At 42.8% G+C, this 25,096-nt stretch overlaps 1 protein-coding gene and 1 non-coding gene across 2 annotated transcripts in view; one reads left to right on the top strand and one right to left on the bottom strand.

The window, feature by feature from the left end:
- The window catches only part of DNAJC12 (DnaJ heat shock protein family (Hsp40) member C12), a 44,773-nt gene extending 40,486 nt beyond the window's left edge, over positions 1 to 4,287 (top strand). Inside the window, exon 5 of the mRNA XM_010375425.2 lies at positions 3,996 to 4,287. Coding sequence (XP_010373727.1) covers positions 3,996 to 4,090 — 95 coding nt within the window. The 3' untranslated portion in view covers positions 4,091 to 4,287. The remainder of the gene's footprint in view (positions 1 to 3,995) is intronic.
- Positions 4,288 to 22,592: 18,305 nt separating this feature from the next.
- Positions 22,593 to 22,674, bottom strand: TRNAS-UGA. The gene has a single exon. It is a non-coding gene; the product is annotated as a tRNA-Ser (tRNA).
- Positions 22,675 to 25,096: the final 2,422 nt, after the last annotated feature.

Raw genomic sequence — 25,096 nt, 5'->3', positions numbered from 1 at the left:
CCTTTTGATGTCTCTTCTGTGATGAGTAGCCACCAAATAGCCCCCACCACAGTCTAATTCTTTATTGCAAACAGTGAAATATGGAGCACTGCATCTGAAAACCACTGTGCGAGACAATCTCACTTTTACTTTCTTTCTGCTTAAATATGCAATAAATATGCATTCTGATAAATACAGTTCTAGAATAAAATAGTTTCGTGTAACATCTTGGAGTAAAAAAGAGAAAGAAAAAATTTTTTTTTTTTTTGAGAAGGAGTCTTGCTTTGTTCCCCAGGCTGGAGTGCAGTGGCACCATCTTGGCTCACTGCAACCTTTGCCGCCTGGATTCAAGCTATTCTCCTGCCTCAGCCTCCCAAGTAGCTGGGATTACAGGTACCTGCCACCATGCCTGGCTAATTTTTTGTGTTTTTAGTAGAGACGGAGTTTCACCATGTTGGCCAGGCTGGTCTCGAACTCCTGACCTCGTGATCTGCCCACCTTGGCCCCCCAAAGCACTGGGATTACAGGTGTGAGCCACCACGTCCCACCAAGAAAAATTTAAATGTATGCAATGATTTTGGTGTGCTGCCATGTCCCTGGGCACCTGCCTTCCTAGGCATTGCCAACCCTGTGGCTCCAACCACAAACATTATGACTCTGCCAGAGGGCTTGCTCTGGCAATGGAGCCTGCTTGGCAGCAAATCAGCAGGCAGTAATTGCCAGGAAGTAAATGCCCTTTGCATGACAATAATGAGTGGGAGTGGGAGGCTAAATTCCCCACGTCCTTCACCCCTCACATGAGATAACTCTAAAAAGTTTTATATTGTCTCCCAGGGTTCCCCAGTGGGATCATTTGCAGTTACCCATAGTGGTAACTTGTTTGATAATGTACCTTTTCTAGATTTGGTTCTAATTCTGTTAAGGTGCCACCTGGGATCACCTCCCAAATTAGCCACTTTGTTTCAAATTCTTTTTTTTTTTTTTTTGAGACAGTCTCATTCTGTCACCCAGGCTGGAGTGCAGTGGTGCGATCTTGACTCACTGCAGCCTCGACCTCCTAGGCTCAGATGATCCTCCCACCTCAGCCCCCAAATAGCTGGGACTGCAGGTGTGCACCACCACATCCGGCGAATTTTTTATAGAAATGGGGTTTCGCCATATTGCCCAGGCTGGTCTCAAACTCCTGAGGTCAAGTGATCCATTGGCCTCAGCTTCCCAAAGTGCTGGGATTATAGATGTGGGCCACTGTGCCCAACCTGTTTCAAGTTCTTGTCTGCATGTCTATTTCTACAGGAACCCAAACTAGAAACTACATCTTTTTTTTTTTTTTATGGAGTCTCGCTCCATTGCCCAGGCTGGAGTGCAGTGGCATAATCTGGGCTCACTGCAACCTCCGCCTCCCGGGTTCAAGTGGTTCTCCTGCTTCAGCCTCCTAAGTAGCTGGGATTGCTGGCGCGTGCCACCATGCCCAGCTAATTTTTGTATTTTTAGTAGAGACGGGGTTTCGCCATGTTGGTCAGGCTGGTCTCAAACTCCCAACCTCGTGATCCGCCGGCCTTGGCCTCCCAACGTGCTGGGATCACAGGCGTGAGCCACCATGCCCGGCCAGAAACTACATCTTTTTAAACAAAAATGACACTTATTTACTACATAAAATGCGAGAAAATATGATCAAGCAAAAGGAAGAACATATAACTCATAATCTTACCATTTAGAGAAATATGTATTATCGATATTTTGGTATATTTTCATTTGTGTTAGTATGTTTAAAAGGATCATACTATATATATTTTGTGAGTAAGTTTTAATTATAGGAACAATTATAGCAATCAGAAACAATTTTCTTTTTGCTTTTTCCCCAAATGAAAATTCTTTAGATTTGCTTTCTCCAATAATTCTTTAAAAAGTGTCAGTGTAGGCCGGGCGCGGTGGCTCAAGCCTGTAATCCCAGCACTTTGGGAGGCCAAGACGGGCGGATCACGAGGTCAGGAGATGAGACCATCCTGGCTAACATGGTGAAACCCCGTCTCTACTAAAAAATACAAAAAAAAAAAAAAAAAAAAAAAAAAAAAACTAGCCGGGCGAGGTGGCGGGCGCCTGTAGTCCCAGCTACTCGGGAGGCTGAGGCAGGAGAATGGCGTAAACCCGGGAGGCGGAGCTTGCAGTGAGCTGAGATCCGGCCACTGCATTCCAGCCCGGGCGACAGAGCGAGACTCCATCTCAAAAAAAAAAAGTGTCAGTGTAATCTGTTTTTCTGAGATAACCATTGTTAACTATTCTGTGTATGCTTTTTCTGACTACATATTTATATACTATATTAAAATATCAATGGAAGCATATTTTATATATTATTCTGTAACCTGCTTTTTCATTAGCAATATTATTAACATAAAAAGACAAAAAGCATAGCTTTTTATTGCAGAAAAATAAGAAAGTACAGATAAACAACAAAGAGTATAAAAAATGAAAATTGGCCAGGCACAGTGGCTGACGCCTGTAATCCCAACACTTTGGGAGGCTGAGGCGGGTGGATCACCTGAGGTCAGGAATTTGAGACCAGCCTGACCAACATGGAGAAATCCTGACTCTACTAAAAATACAAAAATTAGCTGAGTGTGGTGACTCATGCCTATAATCCCAGCACTTGGGAGGCTGAGGCAGGAGAATCTCTGGAACCCGGGAGGCGGAGGTTGTGGTGAGCTGAGATCGCACCATTGCACTCCAGCCTGGGCAACAAGAGCGAAACTCTGTGTCAGAAAAATAAACAAACAAACAAACAAAGAAAATCACATCTATTGTAACAATCCAGGGATAAATACTATTAATTTTGGTGTACCTTTTCCTATCTGTTTGTTTGTTTTTTGAGAGAGTCTCACTCTACTACCCAGGCTTGAGTGCAGTGGCACACTCTCAGCTTCGCCTCTGGGGCTCAAGTAATCCTCTTGTCTTAGTCTCCTGAGTAGCTGGGACCACAGGCACATGCCACCACGCCCGTCTAATTTTTTTTTTTTTTTTTTTGTAGAGACAGGGTTTTGCCATGTTGCCCATGCTCGTCTCGAACTCCTGAGCTCAAGAGATGCACCTGCCTCAGCCTCCCAAAGTGCTATGATTACAGGCGTGAGCCACCATGCCTGGCCTTTTTTTAGATTTAAAAAAATTTCACATAAATACTCATGTGAATAATGAGTTCAGGAATGGGGTCATACTATATAAACAGTGTTTTTTTTAACTGTCACTTAGCAATATGTTATGAGCATTTTTCTATGATGGTAAATATTAAAATATTGTTAATGATGATATCAAAACCTTTTAACCAGCTTTCATTTGCTAAAGTTTAGAATGTTTCCTGGTTTGCAAACAAAATTTATAAATGGTATCATTATAAACATCCTTACAGTTAAATCGTTGGGTGCATCCATTATTATTTCCTTAGGATACATTTCAAGAAGTAAAATTATTGGGTCAAAGGTTTATACATTTTAACAAGTTTGATAAATATTGTCAAATTGCCTGCCAGAGGAGTTTTGCCAATTTATACTTCTAGTAGAGAAGGAAAATTACCTTCTTTTCCTCTGGTTTTCAACAATGTTGTTTATTGTAACTAAAAAAGAAAAATCTTATTACTGTGGAATTCAATTATAGTACTTGTATTTCCAGGGATCCTTTTACCATTGACTTTTAACTTTTGAAAGGTTTTTGAAAACTGTGAAATTTGTTTTGAATTTCTTTGCATGTGAATTGTCAAAATCCCCACCACTGGAGGCATCTATGTATTTCATCTTATTAAGCATTTAAGCATGTGAGGTCTTATCATCCATATAAATTGTAATTCCTGTTCATAAGAATTCCAGTCTGCTTAAGTTAATCCATTTCTCTAAGATGTTAATAATTCACACCAAAGTCTTACCCTTACATTGTACCTGTTGCAGTGAAATTTTATCCCCAAGCTGTTTTACTGTAACAAGATTGACTTTTCCTACTTCTGATTTTAAACATTTATTTTTTTTCCTTTAAAGATTTTTCAGATGCGAATGGTTGGCACCTTCGTTTCCGCTGGTCCAAGGATGCTCCCTCAGAACTCCTGAGGAAGTTCAGAAACTATGAAATATGAAATATCTCTGCTTCAAAAATGAGGAAGAGCAAGACTGTCTTCTATGCTGCCAACATGCAGTCTTTGTTTATATATTAAAAATGTCGTGTTTATATGTCATGTCTGTGAATTGCTGAGTACTAATTGATTCCTCCATCCTTGAATCAGTTCTCATAATGTTTTTTTTTTTTTTTTTTGAGGCGGAGTCTCGCTATCACCCAGGCTGGAGTGCAGTGGCCAGATCTCAGCTCACTGCAAGCTCCGCCTCCCAGGTTCACGCCATTCTCCTGCCTCAGCCTCCGGAGTAGCTGGGACTACAGGCGCCCGCCACGTCGCCCGGCTAGTTTTTTGTATTTTTTAGTAGAGACGGGGTTTCACCATGTTAGCCAGGATGGTCTCGATCTCCTGACCTCGTGATCCACCCGTCTCGGCCTCCCAAAGTGCTGGGATTACAGGCTTGAGCCACCGCACCCGGCCTTCATAATGCTTTTTAAATGAGAAAAATTCAGAAGATGAATTTCTCCCAATATTTGAATAAATTAAAGCTCTTAGATACAGAGTAGATTGTATTACATGCTTTTTCCTGTTAACACTACTTATAGAAATCCATTAAAAAATCAATCTCTGTACAGTGTATTTAAATATTTCGTCGATATACTGTGATCTCTATTGTGATGGATGTACAAAAAATGTTTTCTTACTCTTGACTTACAATGAAATGTGAAATTACTTGTCTAAATCCCGTGGAGAAAAATAAATAATTTTCCCAAAGTTCATAATGAATTTATAATTCAATTTTTTTTTAGGGTCTTGCTCTGTCACTCAGGCTAGAGTGCCGTGGCATAATCATAGCCCAATACAATCTCAAACTCCTGTGCTCAAATTATCCTCCTACCTCAGCCTCCCTAGTAGCTGGGACTAGAGGCACACACCACCATGTCTGACTAATTTTTTATTTTCTGTAGAGATGAGGTCTTGCTATGTTGTCCAGGCTAGTCTTGAACTCCTGGCCTCAAGTGATCCTCCCATCTTGGCCTCCCAAAGTGCTCGGAAAACAGGCATGAGCCACCATGCCCAGCCTTGATGGTATTTAAAAAATAATTTGAATAGATATTTCTAATTTAATTTTAAAAGTTATGATTTATTTGAGGAAATTATATATATGTGTGTATATATTTGGGTGTGTGTGTGTGTGTGTATGTATATATATATATTTTTTTTCTTGAGATGGAGTCTCACTCTGTCACCCAGGCTGGAATGCAGCAACAAGATCTCAGCTCACTGCAAACTCCATCCCCCGGGTTCAAGTGATTCTCCTGCCTCAGCCTCCCAAGTAGCTGGGATTACAGGTGCCTGCCACCATGCCTGGCTAATTTTTGTATTTTTAGTACAGATGGGGCTTCACCATCTTGGCCAGGCTGGTCTTGAACTCCTGACATTGTGATCCATCCATCTCAGCCTCCCAAAGTGCTGGGATTACAGGTGTGAGCCACCGCGCCTGACTGGAAATTATGTTTTTACAAGATTTCTTGTGTTATATAAGCAAGTGATATTTTATTTTATTTTTTTGAGATGGAGTCTCACTATGTCTCCCAGGCTGGAGTTCAGTGTTGTGATCTCATCTCACTGCAACCTCTGCCTCCCAGGTGCAAGTGATCCTCCTGCCTCAGCCTCCCGACTAGCTAGGCTTACAGGAGTGTGCCACCATGCCCGGCTAATTTTTTTTTTGTTTTTAGTAGAGACGGGGCTTTCACCATGTTGACCAGTCTGATATCAAATTCCTGACCTCAAGCGATCTGCCCACCTCAGCCTCCCAAAGTGTTGGAATTACAGGCATGAGCCACTGTGCCTGGCTGCAAATGATAAATTTATAAATTACATTCTAACTATGAAAATGAACCTGTTAGGTAATAGAACTTCTTTAGGTTGGAATTATTGATGAAAACATGTAGTCTGTATTTACTTTTTAGCTTGCAAATGAATGAAAAATAAAGAAAAAAAAGGATTTTGGAGTAGAGGTTCCTTAGTCAGTGACAGAGTTTTCACTGTGCTACAGCACACTGAGAAAGATAAGAGTATAGCAAGTGCTATGGTACGAATGTTTATGTTCCTCCCAAATTCACATGCCAAAATCCTAACACCCAAGGTGATGGTATTAGGAGGTGATGCCTTTGGGAGGTGATTATGTCATGCGGGCTCACCCTCACGAATAGGATTAGTGCTCTTATGAAAGAGGATTGAGAGAGACAGACCTCTTGCATTCCTTCCACCATGTGAGGACACAGCAGGAAGTCACCATCTGTAAGCCAGAAAGTGGGGCCTCACCAGATAATGTATCTGCCCTGATCTTGGACTTTCCAGTCTCCAGAAATGTGAGAAACAAAATATAGTTGTTTATAAGCTACCCGGTTTACGGTATTTTGCTAAGTAGCCCAGTGGACTAAGACAGCAATTTTGTTTTCCATTTTTTTCCCACTCCTCTTCCCCACATACAGTGTCTTTTATTTTATTTATTTATTTATTTATTTATTTATTTATTTATTTATTTACTTATTGAGATGGAGTCTCTCCCTGTTGCCCAGGTTGGAATACAGTGGCACAATCTCGGCTCACTGCAACCTCCACCTCCAGGGTTCAAGCAATTCTCCCTGGCTCAGCCTCCTGAGTAGCTAGGATTAAGGTGCCCACCACCACAATTGGCTAACTTTTGTATTTTTAGTAGTCACTCGAGGTTTCACCGTGTTGACCAGTCTGGTCTTGAACTCCTGATCTCAGGTGATCCACCTGCCTCGGCCTCCCAAAATGCTGGGATTACAGGTGTGAGCCACTGCCCCTGGCCACCTGTTTTTATTTTTTATTTAAATCTTTGTAAATTATTTTATTTCTTCCATGGTGATTTAGAGGGACTATCTTCAAACCAGTACAAATATTTCATAAACAATATCTGGCTGTTCTGTAACCAATTGCATAATTTGTTGCACAATAACCCACCTCACATCTTTCAGCAAGAAATACATTAAATTCAAATAGTAAAGACGTTACACAATGAATTAGGACACGATTAAATTTGCTGTAAATATTTCTTCAGGGGAAGGGACACCACACTTCTACTCAATGAAAAGGAACATTTTTACAGTTCAGAGGTCTTTTATTATTTTTTATACCTATTATGCCATGAATTCATAGGGAATAGGTTCCAGCAGCTCAGGCGCCTTCCCATTAGTTCCCACAAAGTGTGCTTCTCTGGTGGAGCAGGCTGGCACTTCAGTTGAACCCAGGTACCTTTTTCATCGACTTCCTTCTTTTTCGGATCATTTTCCTTCATGTGTTTCAGGAGCTATCTTGGCTCTTAGAGTGTTTAATGTGGTCACCAAGCACATTAATTCTCCTGGCAAGAATCTTGCCCTTAATTCATGTGTTTATAACAATGCCAACAGCATGCTGGGTAACACTGTAGACTCTTCCGGTTTTGCCCTGGTAACTCTTGTGGGGCATTTCTTTTTTAACAGTATCCATTCCCTTATGTCTACAGTGTCACTTTTCTAATAGATTCGCATATACGGGGTCAAAGGAACAAGTCCATGTTTTCTAAAAGGCCTAGAGAACATCTGTGGGTGCCTCTCCTCTTCCTTTCCCTTTGTGTTTGTTATTTTGGCGAATTACCGCAACCCGCCAAAAGGCAACGATTGCCTGTTATAATGCCTGCCTCGCCCTTGTAGGCACCGAAATAAATACTATATTGAATAAGTGAAGTTTTGAACCTAAGAATCAGGGTTTTATTTGTTTTTTCTCTTTCCCCCAGACTGTCTGATTTATAACACTGATGACTTTTAATGACTTGTCAAAGGCAAAAACACTTCACTCCCGCCTTCCACTCTATTTTTGTTACAGACTCATTTCCCAATTGTTGACAAGATTGAGCACCAGCTCTTATTTACTTTTCTTTCCCATAATGCCTTAAGCCTCCAACATGAAAAAGAGACGTTGCTCCACTTTAAGGGAGGTTTATGATGGGGCAGGCTTGTACTAAGCACTTTATATACTTGATCCCATTTAACTTAGTAGCAGACCTTTTACACTCAAACACTTAAAAATACTCCCCTGAACTCAAAGTATGAAAAGGGAGAGGACTGTGCTGTGATAACGCAGTCTTTTGAATGGAAAGTAAGAGGAAAACAGGATGTTTCTTCAATAATTCAGTTCAGTTCCCCGGTGTGTCCAGCACAACTATAATCGGGTGTACTTATATAGAATAGCACACTTTCAAACCCACTTATTTTTGCATTGTGGTTCAACTTCATGCCATAGCAAACTCACTATGAAAAGATATTTTTACTTAATGATTATTAACCTCTAAAATCAGCAGCTCTAAATGGCAAAGATATTTTCTCATATTTGATACTGACTGAGACACATCTTGAGAACATCATGTGATAAATAATATACTAGCATTTGTGTAGGATACACACACACACACATATATAAAATACACAATATACATATTTTGTAGAGATGGGGTCTTGCTGTATTGGCCAGGCTGGTCTCAAACTCTTGGCCTCAAGTGATCCTCCTTCCTTGGCTTCCCAAATTGCTGAGATTTTAGGTGTGAGCCACAACACCTGGCCTGTGTAGGGTATAAAAAGGCTTATGTCATGTTTATGCTCTCAAGGAGCTGATATTCTAGTGAAGTAAGACAGGTATGTGAATATCTGTCAGTTTAAAAGGAGTATATTGAATTAGTTTAAATACGTAATGTACTTAGAATATGAGGAGTAAGTGCTATGTGTATTAGTTACCATTCTTACTGCATTACTATATGTTGAGGTACTATTTCTTGCATATCGTTCCTTAGATATCCCATGCATTTACACACATATATGTGTTTCTATTCTTTTTTTTTTTTTTTTTGAGACGGAGTCTCACTCCATCACCCAGGCTGGAGTGCAGTGGCTGGATCTCAGCTCACCTGCAAACTCCGCCTCCCAGGTTTACGCCATTCTCCTGCCTCAGCCTCCCAAGTAGCTGGGACTACAGGCGCCCGCCACCACGCCCGACTAATTTTTTGTATTTTTTAGTAGAGATGGGGTTTCACTGTGTTAGCCAGGATGGTCTCGATCTTCTGACCTCGTGATTCCACCCGTCTCGGCCTCCCAAAGTGCTGGGATTACAGGCTTGAGCCACCGCTCCCGGCCGTGTTTCTATTCTTTACACAAACGGTAGCATAGTATATCCACTGCTGAATAACTCCCATTTACTCAGTTAATATATCTTGGGAGTGTTTTCATTTTATTGTGTGAGTGCTATTTTATTCTTTTTACTTGCTACATAACATTCCATTGTGTGGATGAAACATAGTTTTTTCTTTTTTCTTTTTGTTTGAAAGAGAACTTTGCTCTTGTTGCCCAGGCTGGAGTGCAATGGCGCCATCTTGGCTCACTGCAACCTCCGCCTCCTGGTTTCAAGTGATTCTTCTGCCTCAGCCTTCCAAGTAGCTGAGATTACAGGTGCCCGCCACCATGCCCAGCTGTTTTGGAACCATACTCTTGTTTTTTTTTTTTAACTTGTCCTCTATTGATGCCTTTTCAAGCTATTTACAATTTTTTTGGCAATCACAAATAGCACTGTAATGAACAGCTTTGTAAAAAGTATTTCTTCTATGTAAAGTATACCTGTAGGATAAATGCCTAGCATTGGAATTTCTGGATTAAAGAGTATGTATGTACATTTAGAATTTGATTACCACTATTCTCAAGAAAGCAATAGGTGCAATTTGACAGGTTTTCAGAGATCTTAGGTCCACTGAATTGAAAAACCCAGGAAACAATGCTTATTCATTAAGATTCTTGCCTTTAGATTTTTTTTCACTCGAGACTGGACCTTGTTGAGTGGTTCAGTCTGAAGCTCTGTGCTTACGAAATAATTTACCCAGCACCTTCGCTAGCACCTAATACCAGGGACTGCCCAAGATGTAAAGCAATAATAAAACCAGAGTACACATTTCTTCTGGCACCTTCCACAGAGAGAGAGGAAAATAGGGTTTTTTTGTTTTTGTTTTTGTTTTTGTTTTCCCCAGTGCTATGGCTATTTGCCTTCTGGGTATCCTGAAATGTTGAAATACAATTTTAAAACATTTTTGCTTTTTTAGGTAAAGGGCAATTCAACAGAGCAATGCTGGGAAACCTAGGCAGAATTCATAATTTCCAATGAATCCAAATAATTTTCAGTACCTGGACATATTCCCAGCCTGACAAAAATATGCTTCTTGATGAGCAAATTAGAAATACAGAAAAGACTTTGCAGATATTCCTTCTATATCACAGAGCTGGATAAGGAGAAGATAAGGTTGTTTTTCTGGATATGAATTTTCATATCCTTTCCCTGACCAGATCTGATGGTTGTTACAAGATCAATCGCAGCAGCAAGCGTTGATGACTAATACAGTTATTGAGAGGAGTCTTTAATTTCCTGGAGGCAAACACCATTACTTGCCACTTCTACATCACAGACGGGAGTTGCCAGGACTACTGGGGAGTCAGTGATGGAAGAAATTATAAAACTGATGCAATTACTGAGAAAATGATGAAATGTCTCACTATGAAAGGCTTCAATTCCCTTCAATTTCAGGTTCTGTGATATGCATCAGTGTGGCTTGTCCACAGTATTATTACTTCTCAGCTCTCTGTGGCAACTCACCCTCATTGTGGGAGATTGTTTTGTATTAGGCAGTTCATTCTTACCGTTTCTTTTCCCACCTGGCGTCTTTTGTTTCTTCCAATATTTTTGCCTTGGTTATTTCTTATATTATTTGTGGAATTTAAGAGAGGTTTGTGAAGAAATGAATCTTTCTCTAGTTCTAAACTACTGTGGTACTTAGGGCAAATTATTTGTGCCCCCCGATACAGTTTCTTCTATCTGTGACTGGATAAAAGGATCTCCCCTTTGTAGAACATAGGATCTTGGCCAAGCACTAGCTCCAAAGTTGGCCGGTTTAGGACCTTGAGTGGGAGCCAGGATACTGTGGGAACTGGCAAGGAGTTTGTAGGCCAAAAGTGGAAGTCGAGGATTGTCAGGGACATGGAAGGCAGAGAAAGAGGATGTGTTTTCGCCATCATTCCTTTCCAATAACTCATCCTTTCTTACTAGTCTTTTAAGTAAAAGGACAGAGACAGAAAGGGAAAGATTATACTTAATTAGGCACATCTATAGACAACCGCCCCAAACACCTCAATTATCTTGTCACATTCAGCTGAATTTGATGCCATTCTAGACAGCATCCCACCTTTAAAGACAAGGGTGAAATCTCTGTAGTAAATACTTTCCAGCTCATTAGAGCTGGAAATGAGGCTCTAAACCAGGTATAATAATAATACCAACAGTAACTACTACCTTTAATATTAATAATTTCCAAAGCATTTCCTGATATAACTTGTTTGAATCTCACAACTAATCTCATTTCAACGTAGCTTTTGTTACATTCCAAAAACCACAATAGAATGGAAAACATTTTTTTTTGTTCTATTTTTTTTTTCCCTTAAACCACTGGTTCTCAACCTTGGATTCAATGGGGAATATGAAAACCCTGGTTCTCACCAGCGACATTGTGAAGTATGTATTTGGTCTTTGTTTCTATTTCCTGTCATAGGGCTCTTAAAACCCTTGGAATCTCTTTTGTATGTTAATGAGATGACTGGTGGCAGGATGCAGCTTGGTCACTGGAAAGACCATGGCATGATTAGAAGGTTGGGACTTTCCTCCTTACTCTCCAGGAGAAGGGAGAAGGGCTGAAGGTTGATTTGATCACCAATGGCCAATGATGTAATCAATGATGCTTACCTAATGAATCCTGCATAAAAACACAAAAGGACAGGGCTTGGGGAGGGGCTTCTGGATAGCTGAACACATGGAAGTTCTTGAAGGGTAGTACCTGGAGAGAACACAGAAGCTCCATGCCCCTTCCCACATACCTTGCCCTACGCATCTCTTCCACCTGGCTGTTCATGTTGGGAAAGAAAAGAAATTCCTTTTTTTTTTCTTTTTTTTGAAATGGAGTCTTGTTCTGTCCCCAGGTTGGAGTGCAATGGCGCAATCTCGGCTCACTGCAACCTCTGTCTTCCAGGTTCAAGCAATTCTCCTGTCTCAGTCTCCCAAGTAGTTGGGATTACAGGCGTGCACCACCACACTCAGCTAATTATTGTAGTTTTAGTAGAGACAGGGTTTCACCATGTTGGCCAGGATGGTCTTGATCACCCTGACCTTGTGATCCGCCCAGCTTGGCCTCCCAAAGTGCTGGGATTACAGGCGTGAGCCACTGTGCCTGGCTGAAAAATAAACTCTTTATATTAATTTTGCCTCAGTCTTTTTTTAGGTCGACAATCTGTATTCTTTGTAATATCCTATATAATAAATGAGTGAATGTAAGTAAAGGATTTCTCTTGATTTCTCTGAGCCACTCTAGCAAATTAACGAAACCCAAGGAGGGGGATGGTTGGAACTCTGATTTACTGCCAGTCGGTCAGAACCATAGGACACAAGCTGGGGCTTGCAATTGGCATCTGAAGCGAGGGAGAATCTTGTGGGACTGAGTCCTCGCTCTATGGGATCTCATGCTGTCTCCAGGTAGACAGTGTCACAATTAAATTGAATTTGAGGACACCTTGCTGGAGAATCTGCTGGATAATTGACTAGTTGGTGGTGGGGAGAAATCCCTACACATTTTAGTTACCAGAGGTGAAGCATTCTGCATTGTAGAGGAGGGCAGGCAAAGCGCTTTGGTTTTCCTAATATCTCAATACCACCCCACTCCACCAACCCCAGATTTCATGTTTCTGGGTAGGAATTTTACAGCTCTCAGGTAATTCTAACTGCCACTAAGGTTGAGGATCATGGTGACTCAAAGAATACAAACTGTAAATGAAATGGTTAATGTCTTGGGGGCTTTCCCTCTTCCATGTCACCTGTTATTTTTAGGAGTCGCCATGACCCGACGGGCACTCTGCTTGGGCTCCCAAACGACTCTAGGACCTACGGCGGCCCCTGTCTCTGCCCTCTCTGATCCTCATCTCTATCTTGGAGCGCCCCCTGCTGCTGAATACCTGCTGGTGGAAGAAAGGCGGCCTCCTCTCCTAGCAGCTTCCTTCTCAGCAGACTTCTCTTAACAGTTTCTCCGTGTCTGGGACTCACCCTTTAACCATGCGGCCACAGATCCTGACTGCTGGGCCTGGTGGGGAGCACAGTCCTAGTTTTCTCTGACTATCTCCCTCCTCTGTCATCTTGTTCCCATGCAAATGCCTTTCCTCCCCAAGCTTCAAAAAAGAAACACCTGGGCCAGTAAAGGACAAAAGATTTTGCAGTGTGTGCATGTAGAGGGAGGGTGATGTGTCTCCACTAGTAGCAGCTAGCTAAAAATGCTGTTTTAGAAATTCCATTAGTGTTCAAACAAGGTGGGACAGAAAATGTTAGAAATAGAAGCTGCCAATCACTTGATGTGAAGGTTGTTCATCGAACAATACTTAAAGAGAAATAGCTGTGTGGTGTTAGGCAAGTCCCTTCTGAGTCTGTTTCCTCCCTTGTAAAATGAGGAAATATAAAATTAAACTAGAAAAATTGTGAATCAAAATCAGACTGATTTAAAAAGTTATTTTCAGGTTTAAATTCGAGGACTCAGGGAGTTTCTTTGTCATAGCAAGGCCGCTACTCGCAAAACACACATTGTTCATGGTGTAAAGTGTGTTGGTGAAGAAGGTAGCTCTGGGGATGGCACCAGCAGTGTGACGTTCGGCAGGTTTATTAACCTCCCTGTGCCTCAGTTTCCTTTTCTGTAAATCTGTAAAATGGAGATGGCAACTATCTTTGTGTAGGACACAAAATATTAACTGTTAATAGTAGTGCTATAGTTTTCAGTTTTTTTGTTTTTTTTCTTCAAGACGGAGTCTTGCTCTGTCACCCAGGCTGGAGTGCAGTGGCACCATCTTGGCTTACTGCAACCTCCGCCTCCCAGGTTCAAGTGATTTTTCTGCCCCAGTCTCGTAAGTAACTGGGATTACAGGTGTGCAGCACCATGCCCAGCTATTTTTTTTTTTTTTTTTTTTGAGACAGAATTTCGCTCTTTTTTGCCCAGGCTGGAGTGCAATGGCGCGATCTCGGCTCACTGTAACCTCTGCCTCCTGGATTCAAGGGATTCTCCTTCCTCAGCCTCCCACGTAGCTGGGATTACAGGCGCGGGCCACCACGCTTGGCGAATTTTGTATTTTCAGTAGAGACGGGGTCTCACCATGTTGGCTAGGCTGGTCTCAAATTCCTGACCTCAGGTGATCCACCCACCTTGGCCTCCCAAAGTGCTGGGATTACAGGCATGAGCCACCGTGGCCAGCTAGTAGTGCTATAGTTTGAATGTGATGTCCTCTCCAAAATTCATGTGGAAATTTAATTTTCGTTGTGGTGATATTAAGAGGTGAGGCCTTTTGAGAAGTGATTAAGTTGTTGTAGAGCAAGCAATGGGCTTGCTGCCTGACACCCATAGAAGCCAATACTGTAGCACTGGCTTTTGAGAAAAGAAAGGCCCTATTGTAAGTCAACTGGAAAGGACATGGGAGGCAATGCTAAAATCTGTCTCTCCAACCTGGGAGCTGGGGCAGATTTTATAGGCAGAGGGTAATAAGGCATGATCTAATTAGATCTTGCCATGAGATGATGCCAGGAGGTGTGATCTGACTTGATCATGCCATGGGGTGATGCCAGGGCTTGATCTGATTGGATCATGGATCATGCCATGATGTGCTTGCTTCTTAATTCAGTCCCAGTTCCTTGGTCCAAGCGTTTAGGTTCCACCTGTGGTTGCATGCTTGGTTTATCTGAGCATGATCAGGTTACATAACTTGCAACCTCAGGGTCCATGGCAATTGAAAAACAACTCACCATTTTATCACACAAAGTAGAACCAGATTGGATTGGTTCCATGGTTAAGAGTTCTTAAGGCTCTACCCTCCCGTATGTATGAATGCCCTTATAAAAGGGGCTTCAGAGAGAGTTTGCCTTCTTGCTCTCCCCTTCCTTCAGCCATGCGAGGACACAGTGTTCCTCCTCACCTAAGGATGCAGCAACAAGACACCATCTTGAAAGCAGAGACCGGGCCCCCACCAAACACCAAACCTATGATGGTGGACTTCCCAGCCTCCAGAACTGTAAGAAATAAATTTCTGTTATTTGTAAACCACCCAGTCTGTGGTATTTTGTCACAGTGGCACAAATGGATCAACACAAGTAGCAACTGGGAAAGAAAATTAGAGAGTCACTAAAACTATTTTTTTCATCACTTTCCCATTTTCTAGAATAGTGTTCCAGCATCACCCAGAAGCTTGTTACAAATGCGAGTTTCTGGGCCCCACCCCAGACCCACTGAATCGGAATCTGTGAGGTCTAAGGCCCATGAATTTTTTTTTTTTTTTTTTTTTTTGAGTCGGGGTCTTGCTTTGTCACCCAGGCTGGAGTGCAATGGCATGATCTTTGGTTCACTGCAAACTTTGCCTCCCGGGTTCAAGCCATTCTCCCGCCTCAGCCTCCCGAGTAGCTGGGATGACAGGAGCCTGCCACTGTGCCTGGCTAATTTTTGTCTTTTTAGTAGAGATGGGGTTTCACCATATTGGCCACACTGGTCTCTTGGCCAGGTTGGTCTTGAACTCCTGACCTTGTGATCTGCCTGCCTTGGCCTCCCAAAGTGTTGGGATTACAGGTGTGAGCCACCATGCCCGGCCAGAATTTGTTTTAACAGCCTCTCTAGAGGATTCTTTTGCATGCTAAAGTTTGAGCAGAGCTGTTTTAGAATCCTGCTCCTCAAAATGTGGTCCAAAGCTCAGCATCATCAGCATTTGAATTTATTAGACTTGCAGAATCTGGGGCCCCATTTTGGATCTGCTAAACTGTAATCTGTGTTTTAACAAGATCCTGGTGTTTCCATGCTCAATAAACCTTGAGACGCACTACCCTAGTAACGTATCTCTAATATGATAGCCAATAAGCATACATGGCTATGAAAACTAAAATTAAAATTAAATAAAATTCAACGTATAGTTCCTTATTCACACTAGCCACATTTCGAGTACTCAATGGTCACATGGAACTAGTGGTTCCCATATTGGACAGTACAGATTATAGAACATTCCCATCATCTCAGGAAGTTCTATAGGACAGTGCAGCTTAACAATAATCATTACCATTATATTTTATAACCATAGGGCATCTGGGAGGAGCAGATTGCATGAGACAAAGTTGACAACTAATGTTTGTAAGAGCCAGGCGGGTAAAGTAAATGAGTGAAGTAGTGAGAAGTAAATGAGAGAACCAGGAGCACAAACACAATAAGTGGCCAATGACACTCAACCCACATACTGGGGCTACAGTAGGAAGTGGTGGGGACTGTGGTAACCTAGAAAAAGCATGTTTTGATACAGCCAGTGGTTACTAGAGAGGAGGCTAGCTTTATAGAGCTAGCCTTCATTCATTCAAAGCTTTATAGAGTGTAAAGGAGTGAGCCAACTTTGGCGGGGAGGACTCAGAGAGGTCTTCCTGGAGGTGTGGATAGCTGCACTGGCTTTTTTTTTTTTTTTGCGATGGAGTCTCGCTCTGTCGCCCAGGCTGGAGTGCAGTGGCGCAGTCTCAGCTCACTGCAAGTTCCGCCTCCTGGGTTCACACCACTCTCCTGCCTCAGGCTCCCGAGTAGCTGGGACTACAGGTGCCCACCACCAGGCCTGGCTAATTTTTTGTATTTTTTAGTAGAGACGAGGTTTCACCACGTTAGCCAGGATGGTCTCCATCTCCTGACCTCGTGATCCGCCGGCCTTGGTCTCCCAAAGTGCTGGGATTACAGGCGTGAGCCACCGCGCCCGGCCTGCACTGGCTTTTGAAGAATGTATAGGAGTTCTCCAGGATGAAGAGCTAGGATGAGAGGCAAGAGGGTATTTTTAGTGGAAGGAAGAGCGTGGAGGCTTCGCAGCACTTAGCATGTTTGGAATGAGAAAGTTTCTAGGTGGCTGATGTGTAGGGCATGTACAGTTGCATATTAGACTTCCTTGTTCTTAAAAGTCTGCCGGCTAGCCACTCCCCACTGCTGTTTAAGCCACCTCACCGCCTTTCCGCAGGCTCCTTTCACCATGGCCTTGAGGCTCCTGGATCCACCATCTTCCTCTTGGCTCCTCTCTTCACCTTACCTCTGCTGTCTCTCTTTTTCACTCTTTCCTTCCTGCTAAGATCTCCCTCCATCCACTTTAAATTCTTGTCACTCAGAGCAGTTCAGAGATCCTCAAACCCCCACTCCCTCAGTCAGTTTCAGTGAGTGAAGTCATCTAGGGTTCAACTCCACCAGAGGGAGAAAAATGATGCTGAGATTGTTAGCCCACCTCCTAGGAAGTTGGTTTAAATATCAGTGACTCTGAAGACCTTATCTGAATCCTGATTCAAACTGTTATAAAACCAAGATAATTTATGAGACAATGTAAATCTGAATACTGACTGGATATTATTGATCAACATTTTCAGGTGTAATAATGTTATTGTGGTGTTAAAACAGAGTCTTTATCTTTGGAGACAGATCAGATGTTTACAGGTGAAGGGATATAAGGTCTGAGGTTTGCCTCAGAATAATACAGGAGAGGACGGGGAGTGGATGGGGGTACAGATGAAATGAGATTGGTAGAGAATTGATGATTGTTGAACCTGGGAGATGGATACTTAAGGGTTCATCATACTAGACTCTACTTCTAAGTATGTTTGCATATGTGTTATGCTTGAAATACTCCATGTTATTGAATTATGGTCCCCTAAAATGTAGGTTGAAATTCTAGTCCCCTCTCACTTCTGAATGTGACCTGATTTAGAAATGAGGTCTTTGCAGATGTAATCAAGTTAATATGAGGTCATTAGTGTGTGCTCTAATCCAGTATAACTAGTATCCTTAGAGGAAAACCCCATGTGAAGACAGAGACACACAGGAGAAGGCCATGTGATGACACAGGCAGAGACTGGGGCGATGGAACTGCAAGCCAAGGAATGTCAAAGATTGATGGCTACCACCAGAAGCTGTGACAGGGCAAGGAAGGACTCTCCCTTTGAAGGAGCATGACCCTGCCAACACCTTGAATTCTAGGCTCCAGAACTAAGACAATAAATTTCTTTTAGTTTAGGCCAGGCGCAGTGGCTCACACCTGTAATCCTAGAACTTTGGGAGGCCAAGACAGGTGAATTGTCTGAGCTCAGGAGTTCAAGACCAGCCTGGGCAACATGGTGAAACCCTGCCTTTACAAAAAATACAAAAAGTACCTGGGCGTGGTGATGTGCACCTGTAGTCCCAGCTACTAGGGAGGCTAAAGTGGGAAGATTGCTTGAGCTTGGGAGGTAGAGGCTTCAGAGAGCCGAGATTGCACCACTGCACTCCAGCCTGGTTGACAGAGCGAGATCCTATCTCAAAAAAAAAAAAAAAAAAAAAAAAAAAAAATTCCTTTTGGTTTAAATTACTTAGTTTGTGGTTCTTTGTTATGGTAGCTCTGGGAAACTAATACACTTTATCATAAAAAATTAAAAAATAAAGATTAAGTACTTTTCTCCCTTAAATTCTTTTTCTTTTCTTTTTCTCTGCTTCCTCTAAATAATCTAAATACCTTTATTATGTGTAGGTACATAATAATCTAAATACCTTCATTATGTATTCACTTTGGGTATGATTCTCTGTTTCTCTCTTTCTTCTTCTTCTTTTTTTTTTGAGAGAGGGTCATAGCTCTGTTGCTTAGGCTGGAGTGCAGTGGTGCAATCATGGTTCTCTGCAGCCTCAACCTCCTGGATTCACTCAGTCCTCCTGCCTCAGCCTCCCAAGTGGGGGGGGGCCACAGGCATGCAACACCACACCCAGATAATTTTTGTATTTTTAAAAAAATAGAGATAGAGTCTCATTATGTTACCCAGGCTGGTCTCGAACTCCTGGGCTCAATAATCCTCCTGACTTGGCTTCCCAAAGTGCTGGTATTATAGGCATGAGCCACCACACCCAGCCTACTCTGTTACTTTGAATAAGGAGGATGATACAGAACTAAAAATCCAAAAGTGAGAGGTTGAGGGAGAGATAAGGAAAGAGGGATTCCTAGAAAACTAGACAAAGGTAAGAAACAAGAACCTTTAACTCTACATAGCCTCACCAGGCCACTTGCATGTCCTTAATAAGCCATGCTCCTTTGAGCCATTGTTAGTTCCTCTGGGGGTCATGAGACTCGGTTTTTGGTTCTAGTACTGCCATTTTCTAAGTCAGAGATGGTGGACAAGCTGTTACATACAGAAGACTTGGTTTCTTCTCAGGAAAGTGAGGGAGATGAGTTACGTGAGGAAGCCTTCTTTACTTCTCTTACACTGGCTCAGGGGCTCCTTCAGCCATCACCTGCTCTAGTGTACATCACACTGTCTTGTCCTCGGTTATCATCTGTGGCTATGGCAAGCCTGGGAGCTCTCGGAGGTAGGAACTGTATTGTTCACCACTGGATCTCCTCTCCAAGCACCTGGCCTTGCAGCATAGCAGATGCTTAATGAAAGTAGCCAACATAACCACATTGTATTTATGGTAAATCTATACAAACATTTGGTAAAAATTCTCTTTTAGAGGACTAGAGAAGAAGTCATACATCTGTGTGTATCTGTTTTAACTCTTTACTCTGGGCTCTGCTAAGGACTGTCCTTCCACATTCCTATTTGGAGATCAGTCTCGGAGAGATCCCCCTCCTTACTCCCAGCCCCAGAGCTTCCACCCTAACCGTGCTACAGTGTTGGTTACACATTTGCTGCAATGCCCAGAACTGTGCTGAGGACAACTAAAGTGCTTGTCCCGGCTAGACTTTGTGTGTATCAAAAGTTTTGTGTTTTTTAGTGCTGAGGGTTAAACTTTACAACTGGTTCAGAGAGGAAACAAGAAAGTGACACAGTACTATGGGTGTTTAACAAGAACTTGGAAGAAGGATTTTTCTTTGTTCAAGGGAAGACATCAGCACTCCAGATATGCATGTACAGTTGAAGCCTTGGAGAAAAATGAGCCTGGGAAAGCACTTCAAATAAATGCATGCTGGTTTCTCCAGAGCATGGAATGAGATTTTTCCTTAGGAGTGATTCCATTTCAGAAAAAACAAAAATTTCAGGATGCAAAGTTACCCTATGATAAATGTGAAATCTGATATTATAGTGATTTTAGTAGAGTGTACATCAAGATTTTAGCATTTGGGCAAACTTGTCTTACAAAAAGCCCGGCCCTTTGGGAGGCTGAGGCAGGCGGATCACTTGAACCCAGGAGTTTGACACCAGCTTGGGCAACATGATGAAACTTCATCTCTACAAAAAATACAAAAATTAGCCAGGCCAGTGGCACGCTCCTGTAATCCCAGCTACTCAGGAGGCTGAGGTGGGAGGATCCCTTGATCCCGGGAGGTTGAGGCTGGGATGCAGTGAGCTATGATTGCGCCACTGCACTCCAGCCTGGGCAACAGAGAGAGACCCTGTCTCAAAAAAGTGAAATAAAATAAAAAAATAAAAAAACCCAGTCATCTCTTTACAGGGTGATTTCTAAGATCTAAGCTTCTCTGCTTAGAATTTTTTAGTCCGCTTTCAAAGTTTCCCAAAGTAGGTTCTACCTAGATGAAAAATTGATAGAGGACATGATAAGGAAGTGTAAAGGTTTCCCCCCGGCAAAATATTGATATGATCCCCAGAAAAAAATCTTCCCCATCTGTAAACCCTGGCCACGTTTCTTTAGAAGGCCACAAGATGGCAGCATTGGGCTAATAGTAGCAGAAGACTCCACCTAGACAGCATTTCCAAGTGGCTGTGATGGTGCAAAAAGACTCCAGATCTGGTTGTTTCTATAACCCTACGGTGTGCTCTGCTATTATTGTTGTCCACTGTAGACATTTCATGAATAAAACCTAGCGGGGCTTGAAGAAATCTTAAACAATCTAGCAATTTGCAGTTGCTCAGGCCAGTGCTGTCAGTGCAGAAGAGAAATACTTTTGTTCAAAGGGGAATATGTGTGTGCCAAGAATCTGAAAGTTTTTACTATCTGAAAGCATTGTGGCCAGAGGTAAGATTGATGTGGAAGTTCAGATGAACATTTTAGAATGTTATGAAATAGGTGATACAACACTGAAAATACGTTAAATATCACCAAATGATGTCATAATGGATTGTCACTAGATGGTGGCCTTCAACAAGGTAGGGATACATCTGTTTTGTTGACCACCCTATCTTTAGCATACAAAAATGTTGCCACAGTCTGGGCATGGTGGTTCATGTCTGTAATCCCAGCACTTTGGGTGGCTGAGGATTGCTTGAGCCCAGGAGCTCAAGACCAGCCTAGGCAACATAGTGAGACCCTCCACCTCTACAAAAAAAATTAAAATATCAGCCAGGCATGGTTGCATGCCTGTAGTCCCAGCTACTCGAGAAGCTGAGGTGGGAGGATCACTTGGGTCCAGGAGGTTGAGGTTGCACTGAGCCGTGATCATTCCACTGCGCTCAGCCTGAGCTACAGAGTGAGATAGTGCAGTGGCATGATCATGGCTCATGGCAGCCTCAGTCTCAACCTCCCGAGTTCAAGCCATCCTCCTCCTTCAGCCTCCCTAGTAGCTGGAACTACAGACGTGCACCACTGCACTCCAGCCTGGATGACAGAGTGAGACTCTGTCTCCAAAAGAAAAAAAAAAAAAAAAAAAAAAGAAAGAAAGAAACGTTGCTACACACTAATTACTTTTTCCACCACCAAATCATGATCTTATAGTTTCTTCCACAATGATACTTCTGGAGAATGGGCTGAGAAGGAGCTGTTGCTGGGCTATATTCCCCTTCTCCCGCCTCCCATCCTCATTTCCCCTGCCACCTCGAATATTCTCAGTATAGATACGCTTTCTTTTTTTTTTTTTTTTTTTTTTTTGAGACGGAGTCTTGCTCTGCCACCCAGGCTGGAGTGCAGCGGCCGGATCTCAGCTCACTGCAAGCTCCACCTCCCGGGTTTACGCCATTCTCCTGCCTCAGCCTCCCGAGTAGCTGGGACTACAGGCGCCTGCCACCTCGCCCGGCTAGTTTTTTGTATTTTTAAGTAGAGACAGGGTTTCACCGTATTAGCCAGGATGGTCTCCATCTCCTGACCTCGTGATCCGCCCGTCTCGGCCTCCCAAAGTGCTGGGATTACAGGCTTGAGCCACCGCGCCCGGCCTTTTAACTTGCATCAGTATTTATATTCATTTTATTTCTATTTTGCCAACTTGCTCTTCTCATGGAGCACAAGGAGTTAGTTACCTTGCCTTTTCGGGCAGTGGAAGGATTTTCCTCTTGGTGTAAACAGTGCATGTTTGCACTGACATTTATTGACTTTTCTACGGCGTATAAAACCACTCCGTAGGCGCGCCATTTAGCTGGCAGGCATTGAAAATACAAAGAGACGAGTAAAAGTTTTCATTAGAAGGCGTTTATTAAAAAAAAAAATTTAAAAGATATAAGCACCTGCTTCCGCAGCGAGCAGGGTTCGAACCTGCGCGGGGAGACCCCATTGGATTTCAAGTCCAACGCCTTAACCACTCGGCCATCGCTGCCACGAGGAGACTCGAGAGGCGGAGACACTTTAGTGTAACAAACACTGGGCTCACGCCAGACCCGCGAGCGGGCGGGGCACGCACCCTCTGAGCTCAGCTCGGTGAGAAGCGGCGGAGCTGAGGGCTCCGGGTGCGGCAACTACAGGATAGATGCGAAGAAATAATAGAAACCACCCTGAGTAGAGGTACGTTCAGAACTTAGAAACTCTTCCCTTCGCTGTGCTTGGAAAATCGCAACCTTGCCTAGCTTCTGGTCGCTGACCTGGTTTTCGCCCTCCCGCTTCATTAAGTCTACCAGAGGGCCGTGAAACAAAAAGATCTGTTCTGTTACGTGCTGCGGGCCCGCGCTCTCGAAAATTTGGCATTTCTGCGAGAGAAGCGTCTTCCGCGGCGTTTCCCGCCTTGGCCGGGCGTCGCCTTCAGAACACTTTCTTCGCGCATTGAGGCTGGAAGTGTGAGGAGTCGGGATACTTGCCCGTGGGCTAGTCCCTGGCGGGCTTCTGCCCAAGCAGTCGTCTCCCATTTTTTAATTTTCCAGTGATCCCTTCATTGCCGAGCTCAGCTGGGAGACGTCAGGCCGCAAGTGTGCTCTCGGCTCTCTCAGGTGGCCGGGGACTGGTCTGAGAACCAAGTTCTGCGCATTAGTCTGCATTCAATACCTTTAAATGCCATTAATGCCTTCTTGTGTTCTGTGTGGCTTCTGCCCTAAGTGCTTTACCAGCGTTATTTCGTTAAAGCCTGGAGAACCGAGGTCTGGTGCTGTCGTCGCCCACGTCAGGCCTGAGGCCCGGGGTTGTGCCGGCAGGTTGGCGCGGCTGATTCCAGAGCGCATGCGAAGCCAGTACCTGCGTCACGTGGCGCCACAGAAGCGCCAAGTTCTGTTGATGGACAATTTGAGAAAAATAACAGAAGGCCTTTCAGTAGCTTAAGTTTCTGGGAGTGTTCATGGAAACTCAATGCCCTTCTCATAATGGTACATTTCATAATAAGGCAGGAAGGCAACTCGACCTTTGGAAGCCTCTGTGTTAAGTGACTCCGCTAGTTAAGGTGTGTAACTTTTCTTGAGACCTTCCATACCATTTCTCAAAACCAAAGTATAGTGTTAAATGTCTACACCCATTTAATTGTGGAAGAGGAGCAGAATATTTGAGAATTGTAAGGATAAATTTTGTCTGATTTGAGATTGCTCTTTCAGGAATTTTATTTTTTTATTTTGACAGAGCTATAGGAGGGATCCCATTTTCTCTATGAATACTGCATGGGAACAAAATAATTCCCAACATGGCCAGGTATGAATTTTATCATAAACACAAAATTCACTTGCACTTTTTCTAATAGGTATTGTCCAAGAACTACATTTTTGTTTTTTAAATCTTGTCCTTAGATTGTACCTATGTAGCAGGACGAGCTGCAGACAAAATTCCTCAGACACGGAGTTAAAGAAGGAAAGGCTTTATTCAGCTAAGAGCATTTGGCAAGACTCACTTCTCAAAAACCGAGCTCCCTGAGTGAGCAATTCTTGTCCATCTTAACGGCTTACAACTCTCAGGGGGTCTGCGTGAGAGGGTCGTGATGGATTGAGCAAGCAGGGGGTACATGACTGGGGGCTGCATGTGCCAGTAATTAGAACAGAACAGGACAGGGATTTTCACAGTGCTTTTCTATACAATGTCTATAATCTATAGATAACATAACCGATTAAGTCGGGGTTGATCTTTAACTACCAGGCCCAGTGTGTGGCGCTGGGCTGTCTGCCAGTGGATTTCATTTCTGCCTTTTGGTTTTTAATTCTTCTTTCTTTGGCGGCAGAAATTGGGCATAAGACAATATGAGGGGTAGCCTCCTCCCTTACCTATGCCCTGAGATAACCTAGAATTTAACTTTACCTAATTTTACTCATTGTATTTTGATCTTGAAGCCATTTTATCTTTCCTTCTGTGCAGTTGAATGATGATAATGTTTACTGAAAGCTCCTTTTCCTCCATAACCTTTCCTTCCCATTTAAAGAATCCCTTCAATTGCTTCAAAGCTTGACAGTAATGGAAATTGATTATGGTTAAAATTGCTCAATCAAAATTTTTACTTTGAGAGGGCTTTTTTTATTTTGGGAGGGGAAAGCAAGACTATGGGGAAAAGAATCGATTATAAAGTTATTGTATATTTTGTGAAAACAATTGTGATTAAAATGTCTTTGCAACATTTCAAGTGAAATACCTATATTTAACATTTAACTTTTAGCTTGTTTGAGTTAATGTAGGCTTTTAAAACAGTGAAATAATCTTTTTTTTCTGATTTATTATAATGCTAGAATGAGCGAAGAGATCAAAATTGTTGATTCCTTCCACCACCCCCCCTGCAAAATGTGAATTTCCAAATCCAAATGAGTTCTTTTGGCTCCAACCTTAAGTCTTTAGCATTGTCA

The sequence above is a fragment of the Rhinopithecus roxellana genome, chromosome 11 (assembly GCF_007565055.1).
Source record: "Rhinopithecus roxellana isolate Shanxi Qingling chromosome 11, ASM756505v1, whole genome shotgun sequence".
Classification (NCBI taxonomy): Eukaryota; Metazoa; Chordata; class Mammalia; order Primates; family Cercopithecidae; genus Rhinopithecus; species Rhinopithecus roxellana.
This window is presented reverse-complemented; position numbering and strand designations above follow the sequence as displayed.